The sequence below is a fragment of the Takifugu flavidus genome, chromosome 2 (assembly GCF_003711565.1).
Source record: "Takifugu flavidus isolate HTHZ2018 chromosome 2, ASM371156v2, whole genome shotgun sequence".
Classification (NCBI taxonomy): domain Eukaryota; kingdom Metazoa; phylum Chordata; class Actinopteri; order Tetraodontiformes; family Tetraodontidae; genus Takifugu; species Takifugu flavidus.
In genome coordinates, this window is record NC_079521.1 from 4,305,634 (window position 1) to 4,324,454 (window position 18,821).

Below are 18,821 nucleotides of genomic sequence, written 5' to 3' on the forward strand. Positions count from 1 at the left end.
GCCTTGACATAACTTGTACGACAGAGTAAAACATTAGTCAGTCACCAGAAGTAGTTTTATTTTTATACAGCTGCAGAGAATGAAAGGGTCAATAATGTTTTTTATCATTATATCGGCCTCGTTATTACTGGGACAAAGCTGGACAATCTAGATTGTGTCATTATAAAATGTCACACCCTTTGCCTAGTGATTTCCAGCTTCTCCCGTCTGGACGGAGCTTTTTAGTTTCAAGGTGCAAAACCGGACGTTATAAAAACGGTTTTGTTCCAGCTTCTGTTACACTAATGTAAAGACTGTACATTTTGCATTCACTACTTTAATTGTCATTATCTTTATTTATTATTTATAATTTTATTGTTGTTTAGTGATGATGCTGGGCACAAAACTACAAGCCAAGTTGATCAAAGGGGATACTGTAAATCGAGGAACCTGAACCTGATGTGCACTGTGGTAAAACCTATATTTAAAAAATGAGTATTAGATGGTGAATGTATTGTTTTCATGCACAATAACACTGGACTGTCTTGTAATTTATAAATCTGGCTTGTTAATCACAACACACTTGATTAATTTGCTGCATCAGTCAGAAACACTGTCAATTTAAACACATTCTAATAAATTGTCAGTACAATATTACTTCTATTACACAATCAGCACCAGATACAGTCAGTATGTTTTCACATTATAACTACAGTATAGTGTTAATCATGAGTGATTGATTTATTCGTGAATTGCTTTCATACTGATAAACACCTGATATACATCTGCAATCTGAATTCATAAACTCAAAAATGAATCAATAATGTATAAAGAGAACCTGTTTTTGTGTTTCCCTTTACAAATACAATATCCACCAAACAAATATGCAATTCTCAAAACAGTTAACATTTTGTCCCCTTGTGTTTTTTAGAGATAGTTTTTAAAAGGCTTTTTTCTTTAACACGATAAGCGCAACATCAGCTCCTCCAAAGCCCGTTCTCGATGATTTTCATGGATTAGTAGCACTTCTTTGATGGCGTTCTGTTGGAAGCCCATTTCATGGAATTGGCTCAGCAGATGAAGAAATTCCGCTGCCTCAAAAGACATGATTAATTTATTTTAGATGTCAGACAGTGTACAATGTAAATACAATGATATACAATGTCCGTCCGTCCGTCCGTCCGTCCATGGATTTTGGGGTATTTTAACACAGCGGAACAAAGTGATCAGACCATATGGAAATACAGACAAAAAAGTGGAAATAATCAAGTGCAACAGCACAATACAAGAGAAAGGACAGGAAGGGAAGGAGGAAGAAAAGTTGGTATTTTCAATAAGAAAATGAAATTTAAGTGCTTGAAGAGGCAAATATGCACAGAGTCTGAACCTTTTACCTTTGTAGCAGCTCAACCATTTCAGTCATTGTCATTAAGAATTGTCATTGTCTTAAAAAGTCTTAGTCCCTTTGGATGGTATAAAATGCTGCTCTTACCTTTGTTTCACAATTCTGAAACATCTCCAGTGCTTCTTCTACTTGTGCCACATGATATCCTAGCTGACACAGATGGTCACATGCCACCAGATAATTAAAGACCTGCAAACATACATGGAGAAATGTATTTATCGGAATCACAAAAACAAAAAAAGAGAAAAGTATACACTCTTCAAAATAGTAAAAGAAATGCTGACATTTTTATCAAATAACAATCAAGGGAAAATTATTATTAATAAAAATCTATAGGATCATCAAATGATCAATTTGTGCTACTTCCTTTAAAAAATATTTTTGTTGTGCTTTAATATTAATCTGGTTAAATAAAGGCCAAAGTGCAACAGAGTTTTTGTAGATGCTTATCCACAGCAGCTGAAAATACCTGATCAGATGTTTGGTGGCCTGCCTTCTGAAGGGCAATTATTGCAGTCTGAAGAGGATAACCTTTGCCAGTAATGGCCTTTAACAGTTCTCGCTCTTCTGGGCTTAGAGCTGCAAGAACCTCTGATGAAGAGTCTGGGTTCAGCAGCTGAGAGGCAAAAAAGAGGTAAATGCTAATTTACAACAGTTGTATAATAATAATAATAATAATAATAATAATAATAATAATAATCACAATAATCATAATTATAAGCATAATCGTAAACATAATCATAATCATAATAATAATAAACATCTCTTACTGCATGTTTTGGGGTTTTGGTCATGCTAGGGGCTGTTTGGTCCCTGGCACTTGTTTTACAGACATCAGAAACATAGGATAAGGATGGGTTCTGCAATTGGACAGGCTTGGACAGGTCTAGCACTGCCTGGGACCGCTTTGGAAGGGATGCTGGAAAACTGAAAAAGGTTCTACTCAGACCTGGCAGACCAAAATGCCATCACAGGTCCATAATCTGAAGAGACTTGCCTTGACAAACAGGTCTTCGCCTTCTGTGTGACACTCTGTATGTCATCCTCATCTGGGTTGGAAAACATGGCTGATGAGAGGACAGCTGGGTTGAGACCGTGGCAACAATCCCCGAAATCAGGGAAATGGTGTGTAGCCAAGCTGCAGTGCTGTGAGCTGGTGAACATCATCCAATATGGTGGACAAGATGGCTGCATCCCTGATGAAGCAGAGGAGTGCTGAGCCGAATCTTGGGCAGTAAAACCACTCTGAAGCCCAGCGAGTGTCCATTTCTCCAGGCTGAACTCATACTGTCAATACATGTCAAATAGATTAAAGAGTCAGGTTGGTCTGTAGGAGATGGAGATTTTGAAAATGTTTCTGTTTTATCCCATTCAATTGTAGATAAGAAGAGTAGAAAGTGGGGTACTAGCAGGAGACAGGATATTTATATGGACACTGCTGAGGAGCCTTTGAGCATGTACTGATGCTGTATATACAATTTAAACAATTTTGATTGTAATAGACATTATGTAAATAAAGATTGATTTGATTTGATAAATTAAGACTGCTTGTGTGGGGCAATTTTCTCTCTCTGCCAGAGCTCACTCCATGATTGCATGTGTTAATTGCATTCTCATGTACAATAATGTGTGGGTACTAACAGAGAATTTCAAGAGTAATGTCCCCACTTTGTAGAGTAATAAAGCAATATTCTTCTACTTTATTAATTCTCTTTAAAAATGCTAGAAAACACGTAGAATTATTCAACCTTCTGAGGTCAGGAGTTAAATTTCAATTCATAGTTCATATTTCAGCTGAAAGCTTACAGCAGAGCAGGAATTTAAAATAAAATAAATTAAATAAAAGGAATGAATGTCACCAAATGTCAATTTTAAATGGAACATGTTTCACCCACTAAATTGTAAAAGGGGCATAAGTCAAGGCTTGATAAATATAATGCAAATTGCAAATTCTTTACTTAGCCACTTACCAAACAGAAAGTAAAACTAATTTACTTCTATGTCCTTGTCTGCATTTCAGAATACAAAACTGCACACAAACAAAACAGTGATCACTCTATGCCAAATCATTAGTCTACAGCTTCTCCTGGTTTTGAAGGTTTAGAACAAATAAAAGCCACTAGAGAGGGCAATCTCCCAGGTTAATCTCCCAAAGAGAAATGATTGATAAATTGAACACTATACGACCACGGGGACTAACCGATGACTTTTCATTCAAACTTTTCTTGTGCTCATTTCAGTATTCAGTTGATAGTTTATGTTGTTGTATTTTCCTCTCTATTTTGCTATTATGGCAAGTTATTTTTCACTGTCCTACAATAATGTCAGAAAACATGTCTGTATGGATAGAAATTCTTGCATCTGTAATGATTGCTAATGAGATACTTGGGAAACTTATAAAAATAGGTATTCACCTATCTGTGCTATATGGTCTGAGGAAGGCCCTTTGGCTAAAATGAGTCTTCACATTAAAAATGGATGAAAATAACCAATGAAGTCTTTCAATACTTTTTACAAAGAGTACCACTATTGCCTCCTTGGGACTCTTCATAACACTTGACTGCATCGGGAATCATCTGGTCACTTTGCAATCATTGAAGGGAAGATGAATTACTAAGTGTATCAAAAAATCTGCAGGATAATGTGAGTATATTTGTGTGTCCAATGAAAGTAGAAGCTGAGTGCTGTGACAGGATAATGACCCAAAACATAGGAGCACAGGGTGGTATTTACAAAAGAAAAACTGGGGGGGAAATACACATGTGTTGAAAATGAGCAGGTATACTCACCTCAGTCTCCTGTAGTATACTTAGATAATCTGGGATAGTAATTCTGATGTCTTCCTCCACTGCTGGTGAGAAAAGCTCGGGCATCTTCAGAGGGACATCACCCATACTGGGACACAAAAAATTAGAGTTTAATAGTCTCTAGGTCAGCTGCAGGACCTGCTGTCCAACAGCTGCAAAACACTACCTCTTCACCTCCTGCCACAGGCAAGCCTTGTCTATATGATGAAATATAATTGTGTTCAATGATATGATATGAACAATGCAAGAACTTGATTCTTTATTGACTTAGACTAGGTCCTAGACCAGGGGTGTCCAAACTACAGCCCGCGGGCCAACTGTGGCCCTTCGTCCATTTTTAATTGGCCCGCAAGACATTTTATAAATAGAATAGAATATGGCCCTGCTTTTGCGCATCACTTTGTAATAAGCATTTTTCTGGTTAACACACAGTGTACACACCGCTGTGTACAGCGCACACACTGCACACACAAAAGCAGCTCATCTCATCTGATGCAGATTTGCTCCTTGATCAAGTGACATTTGTCCGGATTTTTGGCAGAAATGGCGTCAGATCAGGACCACAGCTTGATGGCCCGATTTACATACCCAGCTGATACTCTCCAGAATAATTTACTAAATTTATAAGCACGTCCAGTTCAGTCTGTTAATGTTGATAACCATTTCAAGTGAACGTTATTAGGTGTGCTCCTAAGCCTAATAACTTAAATAACAAGCTTGAAATCTACCAGTTCCATTTTCCCCTTTATTGTTTTTTCTCTGTACTGTAAATCTTCTAAGAAGAAATCTGAGGCTGCTGTTCTGGGAATGAGCTACCAAAGCTTTTTTTGAATAACTCAATAAAGATGCATTTATGGAAAGCTGTGATGAAGGCAGTTTTGTCTTTAATTATATTCAACAATATAACATATTTGACCACTTTTAATTGATTTTTCCGACTTTAATACACTAAAGTTAAGGCTATATACCTAATTTCTAGTAAGTGGCCCAGCCCCTCCTATATTTTTATGTATTTGGCCCTCGGTGAAAAAAGTTTGGACACCCCTGTCCTAGACCATAAACTTTAGCGATGGCTTAAAATCCCAGGTAATTCGCTGAATAGCCTAGCGCTTAGCGCCGTTGTGACCTAAAGGTCACTCAGTTGTCATCTGACTGGTTGCCCTGTATGTCAATCAAGTAACGGGACTGCTGATAGGCTGACATTGTAAATTCTGCTGCAATTAGCGCCGTTGTTTGCGCTTGATTGGTCACCTGAATGTCAAATTCAGCTGTCATCTAACTGGCTGCCCTGTATATCAATCAACTGACGGGATGAATGATAGGCTGATACCTTTTAATGTCACGCCGCGATCGACCGGTAGATCGAGATTGACGTAATGAGCACCCCTGGACTAGGAGGAACTGTTGGATGTGTGTAGCTGGAGTGTTAACCTGCAGCAATGCAAATTCACAGTTCTTGTTTTAATCGCGATCAATTAATTGTAGGAATCCGTTATATTGTGACATGTATGGTAAATAAACTAAGAAAGAAAGAAAGAAAGAAAGAAAGAAAGAAAGATTTTTTGATTTTTACACTTTATTTACAAATTACGCACCCTGTTGACAACACAGTAGTGACAATAAAGTAAAATAAATAGAATTCAACAAAAAACAGTAACTCCACAAGGAGTTTGTTCAATGTGCAATTAATATTCAACGTTCAAAAAGAAGTACAGCGAGTCTCTCGTGCTCATCGCACACTTGAAATATTGTCTTTTGCCCGGAACAGAAAACGGGCACTGGTCTGACACAGAGATCCATCCCAGAGAGGAGAAACGGTGGTGGCCTGTCACGCAGGCTCCAGCAGGGGGGTGCTCCATCCCTTCCCAGCCGGTCGGCCTACAAGCTGGTGCTCTTGTTTGACAGTTCTCTGAGCTGTTTCCTGGCTTTGCCCATGTGTTTCTTCAGCCGCGGTGAGGTCAGACGCTGCTCTGTGTTTAATCCAATGGTTTACTGATTGGATGAACAGCAGCTTGTCGGGGAAATATATCCCCAAATCAGGGCCCCTCATACCTTTGGTCTCTGTAAGAAAAGTCTTGATCGTTCTTGTGGGGTACAAATCGTCCCTCTCGCTGTTCGCCACTGTGTTTGACAGTTCACTGGTGTCGGACATGTACTCCTGGTCACTGTCTGTGGCAGCGGCTGCATCCTCCAGCCGCCCAGCTTCTTTGTCCCCACTGTCCTTCCTGATATTTTTTTGTTTTCTGCGCCGCTTTGCAGGAGCAGGCCACCATTCAGACACCCCCCCACTGCCCTCACTTGTACCCGCACCTCCCTCACCCAGCTTACCTGTGCTCACACCCACCTCACCTATGCTCATTCCTCCCTCACCCAGCTCGCCAGCCACCATCCCTGGCGCCCCACACTCACCTGTCCCCTGCCCCACTTCACCTACCGCTACACCCTGTTCACCTGTTTGACCCATGTCTCCCATCTCTCCTGCCTCACCCAGTTCACTTATTTCAGTCATTCCATCCCCAGTCTCACCCAGCCCACCCAACACTTCAAATGCCACCCCAGTTGGATCCATTTCCTTCCCCGCCTCACCACTCTCACCAGTCACCTCCACCACCATCTCCACATTCTCCCTCGCTCCACTCACCTCAGTCACACGCACACACTCACTCCGTTTTCCCTCCGCCTTCGACTGCATCTCCACGCCGTCCGGAACAGTGGGGCCCCCCTCCGCACCGCTGACGCCTTGCCGCCGGAACGGGCCGCGGGGCCAGAGGCTCCGCAGGAGCGGCGGGTTCTGCCGCCACCACGTCCGGGACGGCCCGGCTCGGACAAGCCCTGGCCAGATGTCCCTCCTCGCCACAGTTAAAACATTTAAGAGCAGAGGAGGTCGCAAACAAAATATAATCAAAATCGTCTACGCGGACAACAAAACGATAGTTGAACTCCTCTGCCCTGTTGTTTAAGATCATATGTACCTGTCTACGGTGAGACACTATGTGTCTCAACAATGGCGACCTGCAGCCCGACAGTAATTTTTTAATAGGGGACACCAGTTTCCCATGTCGGGACAGTTCTCTCTCCAGGAACTCATCACTGATGAACGGCGGCACGTTGGACAAGGTAAACTGTGCCGCCGGCTGCGTCAGCGGAGTCTCCTGGACGAACTGCCCCCCCACGGTGATCCCCGTCTCCACCAACCTGTTCGCCAGTTCCACGTTCGCTACGAACAGCACCACCGCCCTGTTCATACGGGAAGCGGACTTCACGGAGCTGTGGCCGATTTCCTGGCCCACAGCCAGAGCCACCTCCTCCACACTAAGTACGGAGCCCGCTCCCACTTTCACCCCGTGTCTCCTGCTCAACCCGGTCAAGTTGGCGTTCGCCGCCATGACGGCCGCACGCGGTCAAAACTCGCACACACAGTCTCTAAAAACTAAAATAAAACTACGAAACACACAATGAATAAATCTATATTCACAAACATTCACACTCACACAAAAAAGGACAGAATAGGAAAAACGCGTTATTTTACAATCTCTCACTCTCTCTCCTGCTCGCACTCCTTCCACCACCAAAAGAAAGAAAGAAAGAATTATAAAAAAAATAGCCATGGCTTTGTTTCCATTAAAATTAAATTAAATTCTGACTCACTTATTGGAATCACATGTGCTTCCTCAGTAGAGCAAACATGGGGCCTTACGTGTGTGTGCTGTCAGTTTAATTATTTATTTATTCAGGAAGTCGGCAGCTACAGGCCCCTCTGATACAGAAAAGAGGAGGACAGGAACCAGTATATGTTCCATTTGCTATCAAAGACATTAATTGTTTGGTGGATAAGATGCCCCCACCTGAAGAGGGAGGCGGCAAGTGGATGTCTAGCCTTTTTAGTTTAACACAGAGCATGCAGTTGGTGATGGGAGACTTTAGAGGAATTTTAGGGAGACAAGTGTCTCTCTGGGATTTGGATAAGGTTGAGGTAGCAGCAGGTATTAAAGATAGACCTAATGCTGCACGTTTTGGCCCTTGTGCAACCAGGGTTGGTGAAGCTATGAGACAGATATTTCCGATATCTCCAGGAGCAATGCAGAACTTAAGATTTAAGTGGGAGGAAAGTGAGTCGGCACATGGGTTCCTTACGAGGTATAAAGAGGAATGGATGTGTGCCACAGGGTGCCATCCTGGCTCAGATAATCTACACACCACTTTGTTCCATCAGGCAATAATTTTAGGACTTACACAATTAGTGAAAGAAGCCATGGAAGGAAATCCTGACCTTCCAGGTAGTACGGCAGATGTCTGGGAGAGACATCTTTCACACCACATCAACACATTTAAAGTTAAACAACAGGGAAAGAAAGAGGGGGTGGTGACAGCGCAGGAACAGCTCCTAAAAATACAGTTAGATGAGGCACGGGAAAAGCTTAATGATAAACAAAAGGAAGAGAAACAGATGGTTCAGCAGTTTTCTCGGCAGGTGCAGCCAGATCAGTTAGGTCCGCAACAAGATTTTACTCCGATAAACCCGTATTCGGTCAGTCCAAGGGGAGGCATGTGTTGGAGACACGGCGGGCAGGGATACGGCTTGATAGGCGGGTACTTAGGCCAAGATCAGTGTCACGCCTGCAAAGGGAATGGTCACTGGCAAAGTGACTGTCCATATCACAACTATCCGGAGGTACCAGGCAGTGTTCCACTATCTCATGGAATTTATCACCGGAGCCAATCTCATCTGACACCGTCGAGATGGGGGGTTCTCAGGAACCCCGGAGAGACTGCGTTTTTTTGTGCCATTAGTGACTCATTTTGCTGGACAGACTGTGTTGCACCCCTTTGTGATTTCACCACATTGCCCTATCAACCTGTTGGGACGAGATCTCCTTGTGAGGACAGGAGCAGCAATTTTGTGCAGAGACAAAGGTTTTGTGGTGCAATTTCCTAATGGACTGAAACTGAACTGCCACTTTGCATTTATCCCTTCACACCAAGGTGTGGGATAGGGAAGGGATAAATGCTGATGAGTCCAACACCCTCTCTAGATCAGGGGGTGTGGGCGGACGTTTATTGGGGAGAACTTGAGCCTGAGACCCCACCTGGTGTCGGTGTTGTGGCATTGTTTGAGAGCTGGAGGCCCTGGTTGTTGATGCTAAGTCTTTTTGCCCTGCCAGTTGATCCCTATCATGTCACCCTATTTTACGACCGTGAGAATAATGAGATGGATCGGGATGCGTTTAGAGAAAAGTTATAGGGAAATTTCTGGATGATTACATCACCGTGTTTGTGTGTTGGGCCTGAAGGTGTGGCTGCGCAGGTTGACTTTACTGTTCATCAAAATGAGTGGTATGAGAGACTGTAAAGGAAATGTTGTCATTTCTGGGTCTTGCAGGCTATAGTAGATATTTTATTCCTACATATTCAGAAAAGACTACGCCCCTACGTGCAATGGTGAATGAACAGGGAATGCGTAATTTGACAGCTCGGTTAACATGGACAACTGAGGGAGAGAAAGCGTTCATTGCTCTTAAACAGGCACTCACCACAGCTGCACATTTGGCAGTTCCGGATTATAAAGATACTTTCTTTTTGGATGTTTCTGAAGGAGAACATACAGTAAATGATGTTCTCTTTCAGAAAAAAGGGGGTGAAAGGAAAGTATTAATGTATGCAAGGATAATACTGGACCCCATTGAAAACAGGCAGGCACTATGTGTAAGGCATGTAGCAGGGGTAGCAAAACTTTTACAAAAACAGCACATTTAGTGTTGGGTCACGCTTTAATAGTTCTTACAACACATAGTGTGCTATCACGGGTCACCTTAGCAACATTTACCATGACCTCACTTAGACAGACCAGGATGGACAAGATTTTAACTGAACCACACATAACATACACACATGAAGGGATAAATTTGGCAGATGGTATGGGAGAGGGCGAACCACATAGATGTGAGGAGAAAGTGGAGAAAGATGAAAAATCAGAGTAAATCTCAAGGCGGAGCCGTTAAAGGATCCAGATGAAATACTAATCACAGACGGCTGTTGTTTCAGACACCCACAAGAAGGGCTGAAAGCTGCCTATGCAATAGTTTGAAAGTCAGAAGAAGGTTTTGAGGAAGTGGAAACAGGAAAGATTACAGGTAAAGGGTCAGCACAATTTGCAGAATTGAAGGCAGTTGTTGGAGCATTAGAAATATCAAAGGGAAAGAACTTGACCATCTATACAGATTCGTCATATGTAGTGGGAGCTATCCAGTTAGAACTTTGTCAATGGTTGTGGGCAGGTTTTAACACAGCATCAGGCTCTCCTATAAAACATAAGGCAGAGATTAGGCAATTGGCACAGGCACTCATGGAACCAGAAGAGGTCGCAGTCGTAAAGTGCAAAGGTCACAGCAAGGAGAACTCTTTAGAGGGAAAAGGTAATGAAGCGGCAGATCAGGCAGCAAAGAAGGCGGAAGCTTATAAACCAAGTTACAATTTGTTGTTGGTAGAGAAAACCATCCATCCATCCATTCTCTACCGCTTATCCGGGGTCGGGTCGCGGGGGCAGCAGCCTAAGGAGAGAAGCCCAGACTTCCCTCTCCCCAGCTACCTCCTCCAGCTCATCCGGAGGGATCCCCAGGCGTTCCCAGGCCAGTCGAGAGACATAGTCTCTCCAACGTGTCCTGGGTCTCCACGGGGGTCTCCTACCGGAGGGACATGCCCTGAACACCTCACCAGGGAGGCGTCCGGGGGGCATCCTGACTAGATGCCCAAGCCACCCCATCTGGCTCCTCTCAACGCGGAGGAGCAGCGACTCTACTCCAAGCTCCTCCCGGATGGCAGAGCTTCTCACCCTATCTCTAAGGGAGAGCCCAGCCACCCTACGGAGGAAGCTCATTTCAGCCGCTTGTACCCGTGATCTTGTTCTTTCGGTCATTACCCAAAGCTCATGACCATAGGTGAGGGTAGGAACGAAGATCGACCGGTAAATCGAGAGCTTCGCCTTTCGGCTCAGCTCTCTCTTCACCACAACGGACCGGTGCAGAGTCCGCATTACTGTGGACGCCGCACCGATCCGCCTGTCGATCTCCCGCTCCATTCTTCCCTCACTCGTGAACAAGACCCCGAGGTACTTAAACTCCTCCACTTGGGGCAGGATCTCCTCCTTTACCCGGAGAAGGCACTCCACCTTTTTCCGGTCGAGAACCATGGCCTCGGATTTGGAGGTGCTGATTCTCATCCCAGCCGCTTCACATGCGGCGGCGAACCGATCCAGTGATAGTTGGAGGTCACGGGCCGATGAAGCCAACAGGACCACATCATCCGCAAAAAGCAGAGACGTGATCCTGAGGTCACCAAACTGGATCCCCTCAACACCATGACTGCACCTAGAAATTCTGTCCATAAAAGTTATGAACAGAATCGGTGACAAAGGGCAGCCCTGGCGGAGGCCAACCCTCACCGGAAACGAGTTCGACTTACTGCCAGCAATTCGGACCAAACTCTGGCACCGATCGTACAGGGAGCGGACAGCCCGTATCAGCCGGCCCGACACCCCATACTCTCGGAGGACCCCCCACAGGACCCCCCGAGGGACACGGTCGAATGCCTTCTCCAAGTCCACAAAACACATGTGGACTGGTTGGGCAAACTCCCATGCACCCTCGAAGACCCTGCTGAGGGTGTAGAGCTGGTCCACTGTTCCACGCCCAGGACGAAAACCACATTGCTCCTCCTGAATCCGAGGTTCGACTATCCGGCGGACCCTCCTCTCCAGTACCCCTGAATAGACCTTACCAGGGAGGCTGAGGAGTGTGATCCCCCTATAGTTGGAACACACCCTCCGGTCCCCCTTCTTAAAAAGAGGGACTACCACCCCGGTCTGCCAATCCAGCGGCACTGCCCCCGATGTCCACGCGATGTTGCAGAGTCGAGTCAACCACGACAGCCCTACAACATCCAGAGCCTTAAGGGACTCTGGGCGGATCTCATCCACCCCCGGGGCCTTGCCACCGAGGAGTTTTTTAACTACCTCGGCAACTTCAGCCCCGGAGATACGAGAGCCCATCTCCAGGTCCCCAGGCCCTACTTCCTCACTGGAAGCCGCGTTGGTGGGACTGAGGAGGTCCTCGAAGTATTCCTTCCACCGATCCACAACATCCCGAGTTGAGGTCAGCAGCACACCATCACCACTATACACAGTGTTGACAGTGCACTGCTTCCCCCTCCTCAGACGCCGGATGGTGGTCCAGAACCTTTTCGAGGCCGTCCGAAAGTCGTTCTCCATGGCCTCACCGAACTCTTCCCATGCCCGAGTCTTTGCCTCGGCAACCGCCGTAGCTGCACTCCGCTTGGCACGCCGGTACCCATCTGCTGCCTCAGGAGTCCCACAGGCCAGTAAGGCCCGATACGACTCCTTCTTCAGCTTGACGGCATCCCTCACCGCTGGTGTCCACCAGCGGGTTCGGGCATTGCCGCCACGACAGGCACCAACCACCTTGCGGCCACAGCACCGGTCAGCTGCCTCAACAATGGAGGCACGGAACACGGTCCACTCGGACTCAATGTCCCCCGCCTCCCCCGGGACATGGTCAAAGCTCTCCCGGAGGCGTGAGTTGAAGCTCCTTCTGACAGGGGACTCTGCCAGGCGTTCCCAGCAGACCCTCACAACACGTTTGGGCCTGCCAGGTCTGTCCGGCATCCTTCCCCACCATCGGAGCCAACTCACCACCAGGTGGTGATCAGTTGACAGCTCCGCCCCTCTCTTCACCCGAGTGTCCAGAACATGCGGCCGCAAATCCGATGACACAACCACAAAGTCGATCATCGATCTGCGGCCTAAGGCGTCCTGGTGCACATGTGGACGCCTTTATGTCTGAACAAGGTGTTCGTTATGGACAATCTGAGACGAGCACAGAAGTCCAATAACAAAACACCACTCGGGTTCAGATCAGGGGGGCCGTTCTTCCCAATCACACCTCTCCAGGTCACACTGTCATTGCCAACGTGAGCATTGAAGTCACCCAGGAGGACGAGGGAGCCCCCAGAAGGGGCACTCTCCAGCACTCCCTCTAAGGACTCCAAAAAGGGTGGATACGCTGAACTGCTGTTTGGACCATAGGCACAAACAACAGTCAGGATCCGTCCCCCCACCCGAAGGCGAAGGGAGGCTACCCTCTCATCCACCGGGGTAAACTCCAATACACAGGCACTGAGCTGGGGAGCAACCAGAATTGCCACCCCTGCTCGTCGCCTCTCACCATCGGCAACTCCAGAGTGGTAGAGAGTCCAACCCCTCTCAAGAAGACTGGTTCCAGAGCCCTTGCCGTGCGTCGAGGCGAGGCCAACTATATCTAGTCGGAACTTCTCAACCTCGCGCACCAACTCAGGCTCCTTTCCCACCAGAGAGGTGACATTCCATGTCCCTAGAGCCAGTTTGTGCAGCCGGGAATCAGACCGCCAAGGTCCCTGCCTCCGGCTGCTACCCAAAACACAATGCACCCGACCCCCTTGGCCCCTCCTGCAGGTGGTGAGCCCACGGGAAGGGGGTCCCATGTTGCCTCTTCGGGCTGCGCCCGGCCGGACTCCATGGGCAGAGGTCCGGCCACCAGGCGCTCGCTAACGTGCCCCACCCCCAGGCCTGGCTCCAGGAGGGGGCCCCGGTGACCCGCATCCGGGCAAGGGAAACTTGGCACCAATGTTGTTCAGCATCATTAGGGGTCCTGGGCTATGCTTTGTCTGGTCCCTCACCTAGGACCTGTTTGCCATGGGTGGCCCTACCAGGGGCATATAGCCCCAGACAACGGAGCTCCTGGGATCATTGGGACACGCAAACCCCTCCACCACGATAAGGTGGCAGCCCAGGGAGGGGTGGTAGAGAAAACATTCCAGGAAATTCACCAAGATATGACAGGGAAAGACTTAGTTGTGATCAAGAAGAAGCTTTTCCACAGGAAACAGTTTGGAAGAAAAAGGGGGGCAGTGAAAGTTGAAGGAACTTGGCGGGGCCCAGAAGGAAGACCTGTTCTCCCGCCTTGTCTGGTAGATACCATTTTGGAAGAGGCCCATGGCCTGACACACTGCGGGAAACCATGAATGATGCAGAGAATGTTCAATATGCAAACACTTTAATGTAAAATCAACAATTTGACCACATGAGGGCAAGTTTCCATGGCAGGGCAAGAAAATTATAGATTTCACTGACGTGATAGACAGAGATATTGGGTTCCGATACCTCTTGGTGGCACTGGCTGGCCAGAGGCGGTTTCCGTAGAAGCAGAAGATGCAAAAAGTGTTATTACATTTTTGATTAATCCGATACATGGTTTCCCCAAACAAATTAGGTCTGATAATGGAACTCATTTTAAGAATAAAGATTTACAAGAAGTAGAGAAGGCGTTAGGCCTTAGACATGCATTAGGCACCGTCTATCACCCACAATCATAAGGGAAGGTAGAAAGAATGAACCAAACACTGAAGAGCAAAATTGGCAAGATATGTGCTCACAGTGGAATGAAATGGACACAGGCAATTCCAATAGCCTTGATGTCAGTAAGAAGCCCTGTTAGCTCCCGAACAGGATTCACCCGCTTTGAGCTCGAGTGGGGTGTTCCCTTTCCGGGACCAGAAGCAAAACCAGCCCAGCACTTTTATGAAATATAAATCTTATTTTGTTCAACTGAAAACGACACTCTCAGTTTTCTTCCAACAGGTAACCTCTGTGACCACAGTCAGTGAGGATCCAGGAATTCCACACACAGCTGAGTGGGTTCTTCTGAGAGTCATCAAGTAAAAGTGGTCAGAGCACAGGTGGACTGGTCCCTTTGAAGTTGCAGAGCGAACATCACATGCTAACCCTAACATCCCAACATACTAACACCCTAACACCTTAACCCTAACTCTAGTATCACTGGAATAAATGTACCCCAGCAGATAATTCACAAAGAACGCTTGGACAGATCCGGAAACATCTAAAGAAGACGGCACAATGATTAAACATTTATTATTATTTATTACTATTATTCTTGATTACATCAAAGGGAGCGGTCAATGAATTGTTAGTATTGGCCTAGCCTAAGCTAGGCCAAAAGGGGGATTGAAGAGAATTTGTGTTTATTTTGTGTATTCATGTGTTCTATCATATGTTCCTATCTTTTGATAGAAGTACTTTATAAGTTAGGAATGGTAGAATCATTAGCAAGTGTAATAAAGGTCAGTTGACCCTTCCTTGACAGGTTTGTTGTTTAGACAGTTGTAATTTCAGGAGACAATCAGACTGGAGGTGTTAAACATACGTCGTAAAAAGGGACAGCATGGTGGTGTTGATAAGCTTATCTGCAGGAAGAATGTGAACTTTGATCTGGCCATCTGGGAAGACAATGGAGAAGAAGGACTGTGTCAGCATCTAGTGGGACTGGAAAAAGAAGATGAGGTCATCCAAGAAGATGGACTGGATTGGACTGTATGAGCATTGATAATTTGCATCTGTGTTTCTATAAAATATTGGGCCAAGGGATAGTTAGGTGGTCAGACTTCATGCCCTGGCAATTGACTCTGTTATTGTAGGGTTATGAACTGGCCCGGGCCTCTGTAAGATTCGTATCTTGAATTCGTTCTATTGGCTAAACACATTTCGAAATTGGCATTTTTGTTCTTCAAGTCTTCATTCAAAGAACATGCGGATTAGCAGTGACACACGAGAGGTATTGCGACCCAACAATTTGTCAAGCCTTTTTAAATAATCACTCATGTTATTATAGCCAAATAAACAAAAATAAGCTTTCTCTCATATATTCCCTTTTGACCTTGCTTTGCTACTTGCTCAGCCACTCTGCAAGGTAGAACTATGGGCTGGCAGAAATTTAGATCATAATTATGATTACTAACACTACATTTATAATCCATACTTATATGCACATAAAAACATAGCAGGTGAAATAAAAAAAATAGAAACCTGCACAAAAAAGATGGAGCTTCGCACACAGAAAAATCACAGAAATGCTGGAAGGTTTATGTATGGCAGTCTATATTTAGAAAACCTTTATTAGATTAACTTTGCTTGAAAGCACATCTGAGTGTTGATATTGGGTAAGTATAATACATTTACCAGTTAATTATGTGAAAGCACTGAAGATGTTCACATTATGAGTCACCTGGAGCAGTTGTGTTGACAGAGACATCAAAAGATGAGCAGGCCAGATGGTCTGGGACGATGAACTAATATCGAAACATATGCAAATACTATAGGGCACATGAGCTTAAGGCCAGTACAAAATGTTCATAAAATAAAAATTCAAATGTACATTCTGGTAAATAACCATTAAGTAATTATTTTTTCATGTATTTCTTTGTTTGTTTGTTTTTTTACAGTAAGACAAAGTATACACAAAATATACTACAGAGTTCCTTTTCATCATATGTATACAACAGTGAAAAATTTACTTCTTCAGCTCTTCAGGACAGGATTGTCAGGATCAATATAATTAATCATAAAAAAAACCTCACTTCCCTTTATCCGGAGATCAACAATATCTTTTAATACGTTTAAGCTTTGAAACATCGATGTACACAATAAAAAAGGTGCCCTTTCCCAATTACCATTAAAAGATAACCTGTATTTTACATGTAATACTGTTTAGAAAAAACTTTTGTGTTAACCTACCTGATATCTGGCAGTCGTGCACTCATGTGTGACATTGGGATGTTTATACCGCAGAGATTGTAGGTTTAAAATAGGAGAACCATCTGGAACGCTAATAGGTGCTTACCCTGAGTAATCCACATCACCTGATCTTTGTCCACACCCTCACACCAAAAAAGTTGTTTGTTGATTGCGGATTTTCTCACTCTCTTCTAATGCCTACGTTGCCTATGAATCTGTAAATTTGGTCCCATACATTTGTCTGTACTTCTCTTGTCAATCATTGATCATGAATTCACCCTATGCCCTATGGGAAATATAGCACATTCAAGTTGAACATACATTATTGTATGCCCATTAAGGAGTCAGTCATCACTGAATACCTCCTGCTCATTTTAAACAGACCGATATCCACAACTTGAGGAGCAGTAATGTTAAAACTAATTTTAACCATTGTGTCCAAACAAACAAACAAACAGACACATTGATAAGTTTTCTTAGTTTTCATGACTCTATATGTTTCAAAACAGTTGGGACTGTTCAAATAGTAAGGTTTTATTTTATTGCTTGCTTAACTCACATTTGAAATTCACCATGTTAACAGAGCTGCAACATACCGACACAGGTCAAAATATAAATCCCAACGTTATAGTAGGGGCTTATGCAGCCACTAATAATTTAAAGTATTTGTGAGTTGTATTCATTGTCAAAAATTTGTCAATTGCCCTATTTTTGTCATCTTCACGGACTGTTTTCCCCCCTCCCCTCAGGCAGGAGACTACGGTCCATTCGGACCAAAACCTCCCGCTACATGAACAGCTTCTTCCCCTCTGCCATCAGGCTGCTGAACACCAAGTGACTTATCACTTAAGCACCATGTACAGCAGCCAGTCGGACCCATGAACATCACATTACTCCTGCATTGACCTGCACTATTTCTTACCATTTATGTATATACTGTATATATGTCTTATTTTATTTTATTTATCTTATTCTAGTGTTGTGTTCTTTATGTTGAATGTCGCAGCGTCACACCAAGACAAATTCCTAGCTTGTGTAATACTGTGTATTACATGAACAATGGCAATAAACCTGATTCAATTCAATTCAATTCAAGTGTTAATGGGCTCTAAAGTGTATCTAGGATTGACAGCATGTAAAATGTATAAGGTTGACAGCGTGGTTTTTTTCTTCATATTGTCAAACTAAAGTCTGACTATTTTGTGATATACTATTACAATCAAAGGTCGTGGCAGGTGGATTGCTCTCTACATGTAAAAAAAAAGAAGCTTCTGCTCACTTTTTTTAAAATTTGAGAATCCAGGGATGGTTTCCATTGTTCATTACCATGTCTGAAACTATAGGCTTATTTCATGATTAAATGCAGGTATAAGTAAAATAATTGTTTCCCCACATTATTTGTAGTCAATTCTGTACCTTTTTATAGAATGTAAATTTTCATGCCTTCCTATAGGTTTTAAGGTGGAACAATTTAGAAACAGCTAAAAAAGATTGTGTGGCTCCTTTGTTCTGGGAGCATTAATACCACCCGTTGGTGGATCAGAGAGAATCTTAACCCTCTGCCTGAACACCACCAGGGGATCTGTCCACCTGGTGAGTGTGTACGTGCCAACATTAAGCGCCCCCCAAGAAGTGAAGGACAAATTCTATGATGAGCTGGAGGTGACAGTAAAAAACATCCCCAATCAAGATCAGCTTTACCTGCTTGGAGACTTAATGCAAGAGTTGATGCAGACCACGACACTTGGCCATCCTGCCTAGGTTCCCATGGCATTGGCAGAATGAATGAAAACGGGCAACGTCTCCTTGAGCTGTGCTCATATCACAACCTGTGCATCACCAACTCATATTTTCAGTCTAAACCCCATCACAAAGTCTCCTGGAGGCATCCACGGTCTGGCCACTGGCACCAGTTGGATCTGATCATAACACGGCGCTGTGACCTCCGAAATGTCCTCCAAACACGCAGCTTTCACAGTGCAGACTGCGACAC

At 44.6% G+C, this 18,821-nt stretch overlaps 1 protein-coding gene across 1 annotated transcript; it reads right to left on the minus strand.

Moving 5' to 3' along the window:
- Positions 1-37: 37 nt before the first annotated feature.
- Positions 38-17,133, minus strand: ubap1lb (ubiquitin associated protein 1-like b). The gene is given in 7 exon segments (XM_057015012.1): positions 38-1,074; positions 1,472-1,573; positions 1,854-2,000; positions 2,155-2,320; positions 2,322-2,671; positions 4,174-4,279; positions 16,829-17,133. Coding segments are annotated over 7 exon segments (1,035 nt in total). The 5' UTR covers positions 16,855-17,133; the 3' UTR covers positions 38-936.
- Positions 17,134-18,821: the final 1,688 nt, after the last annotated feature.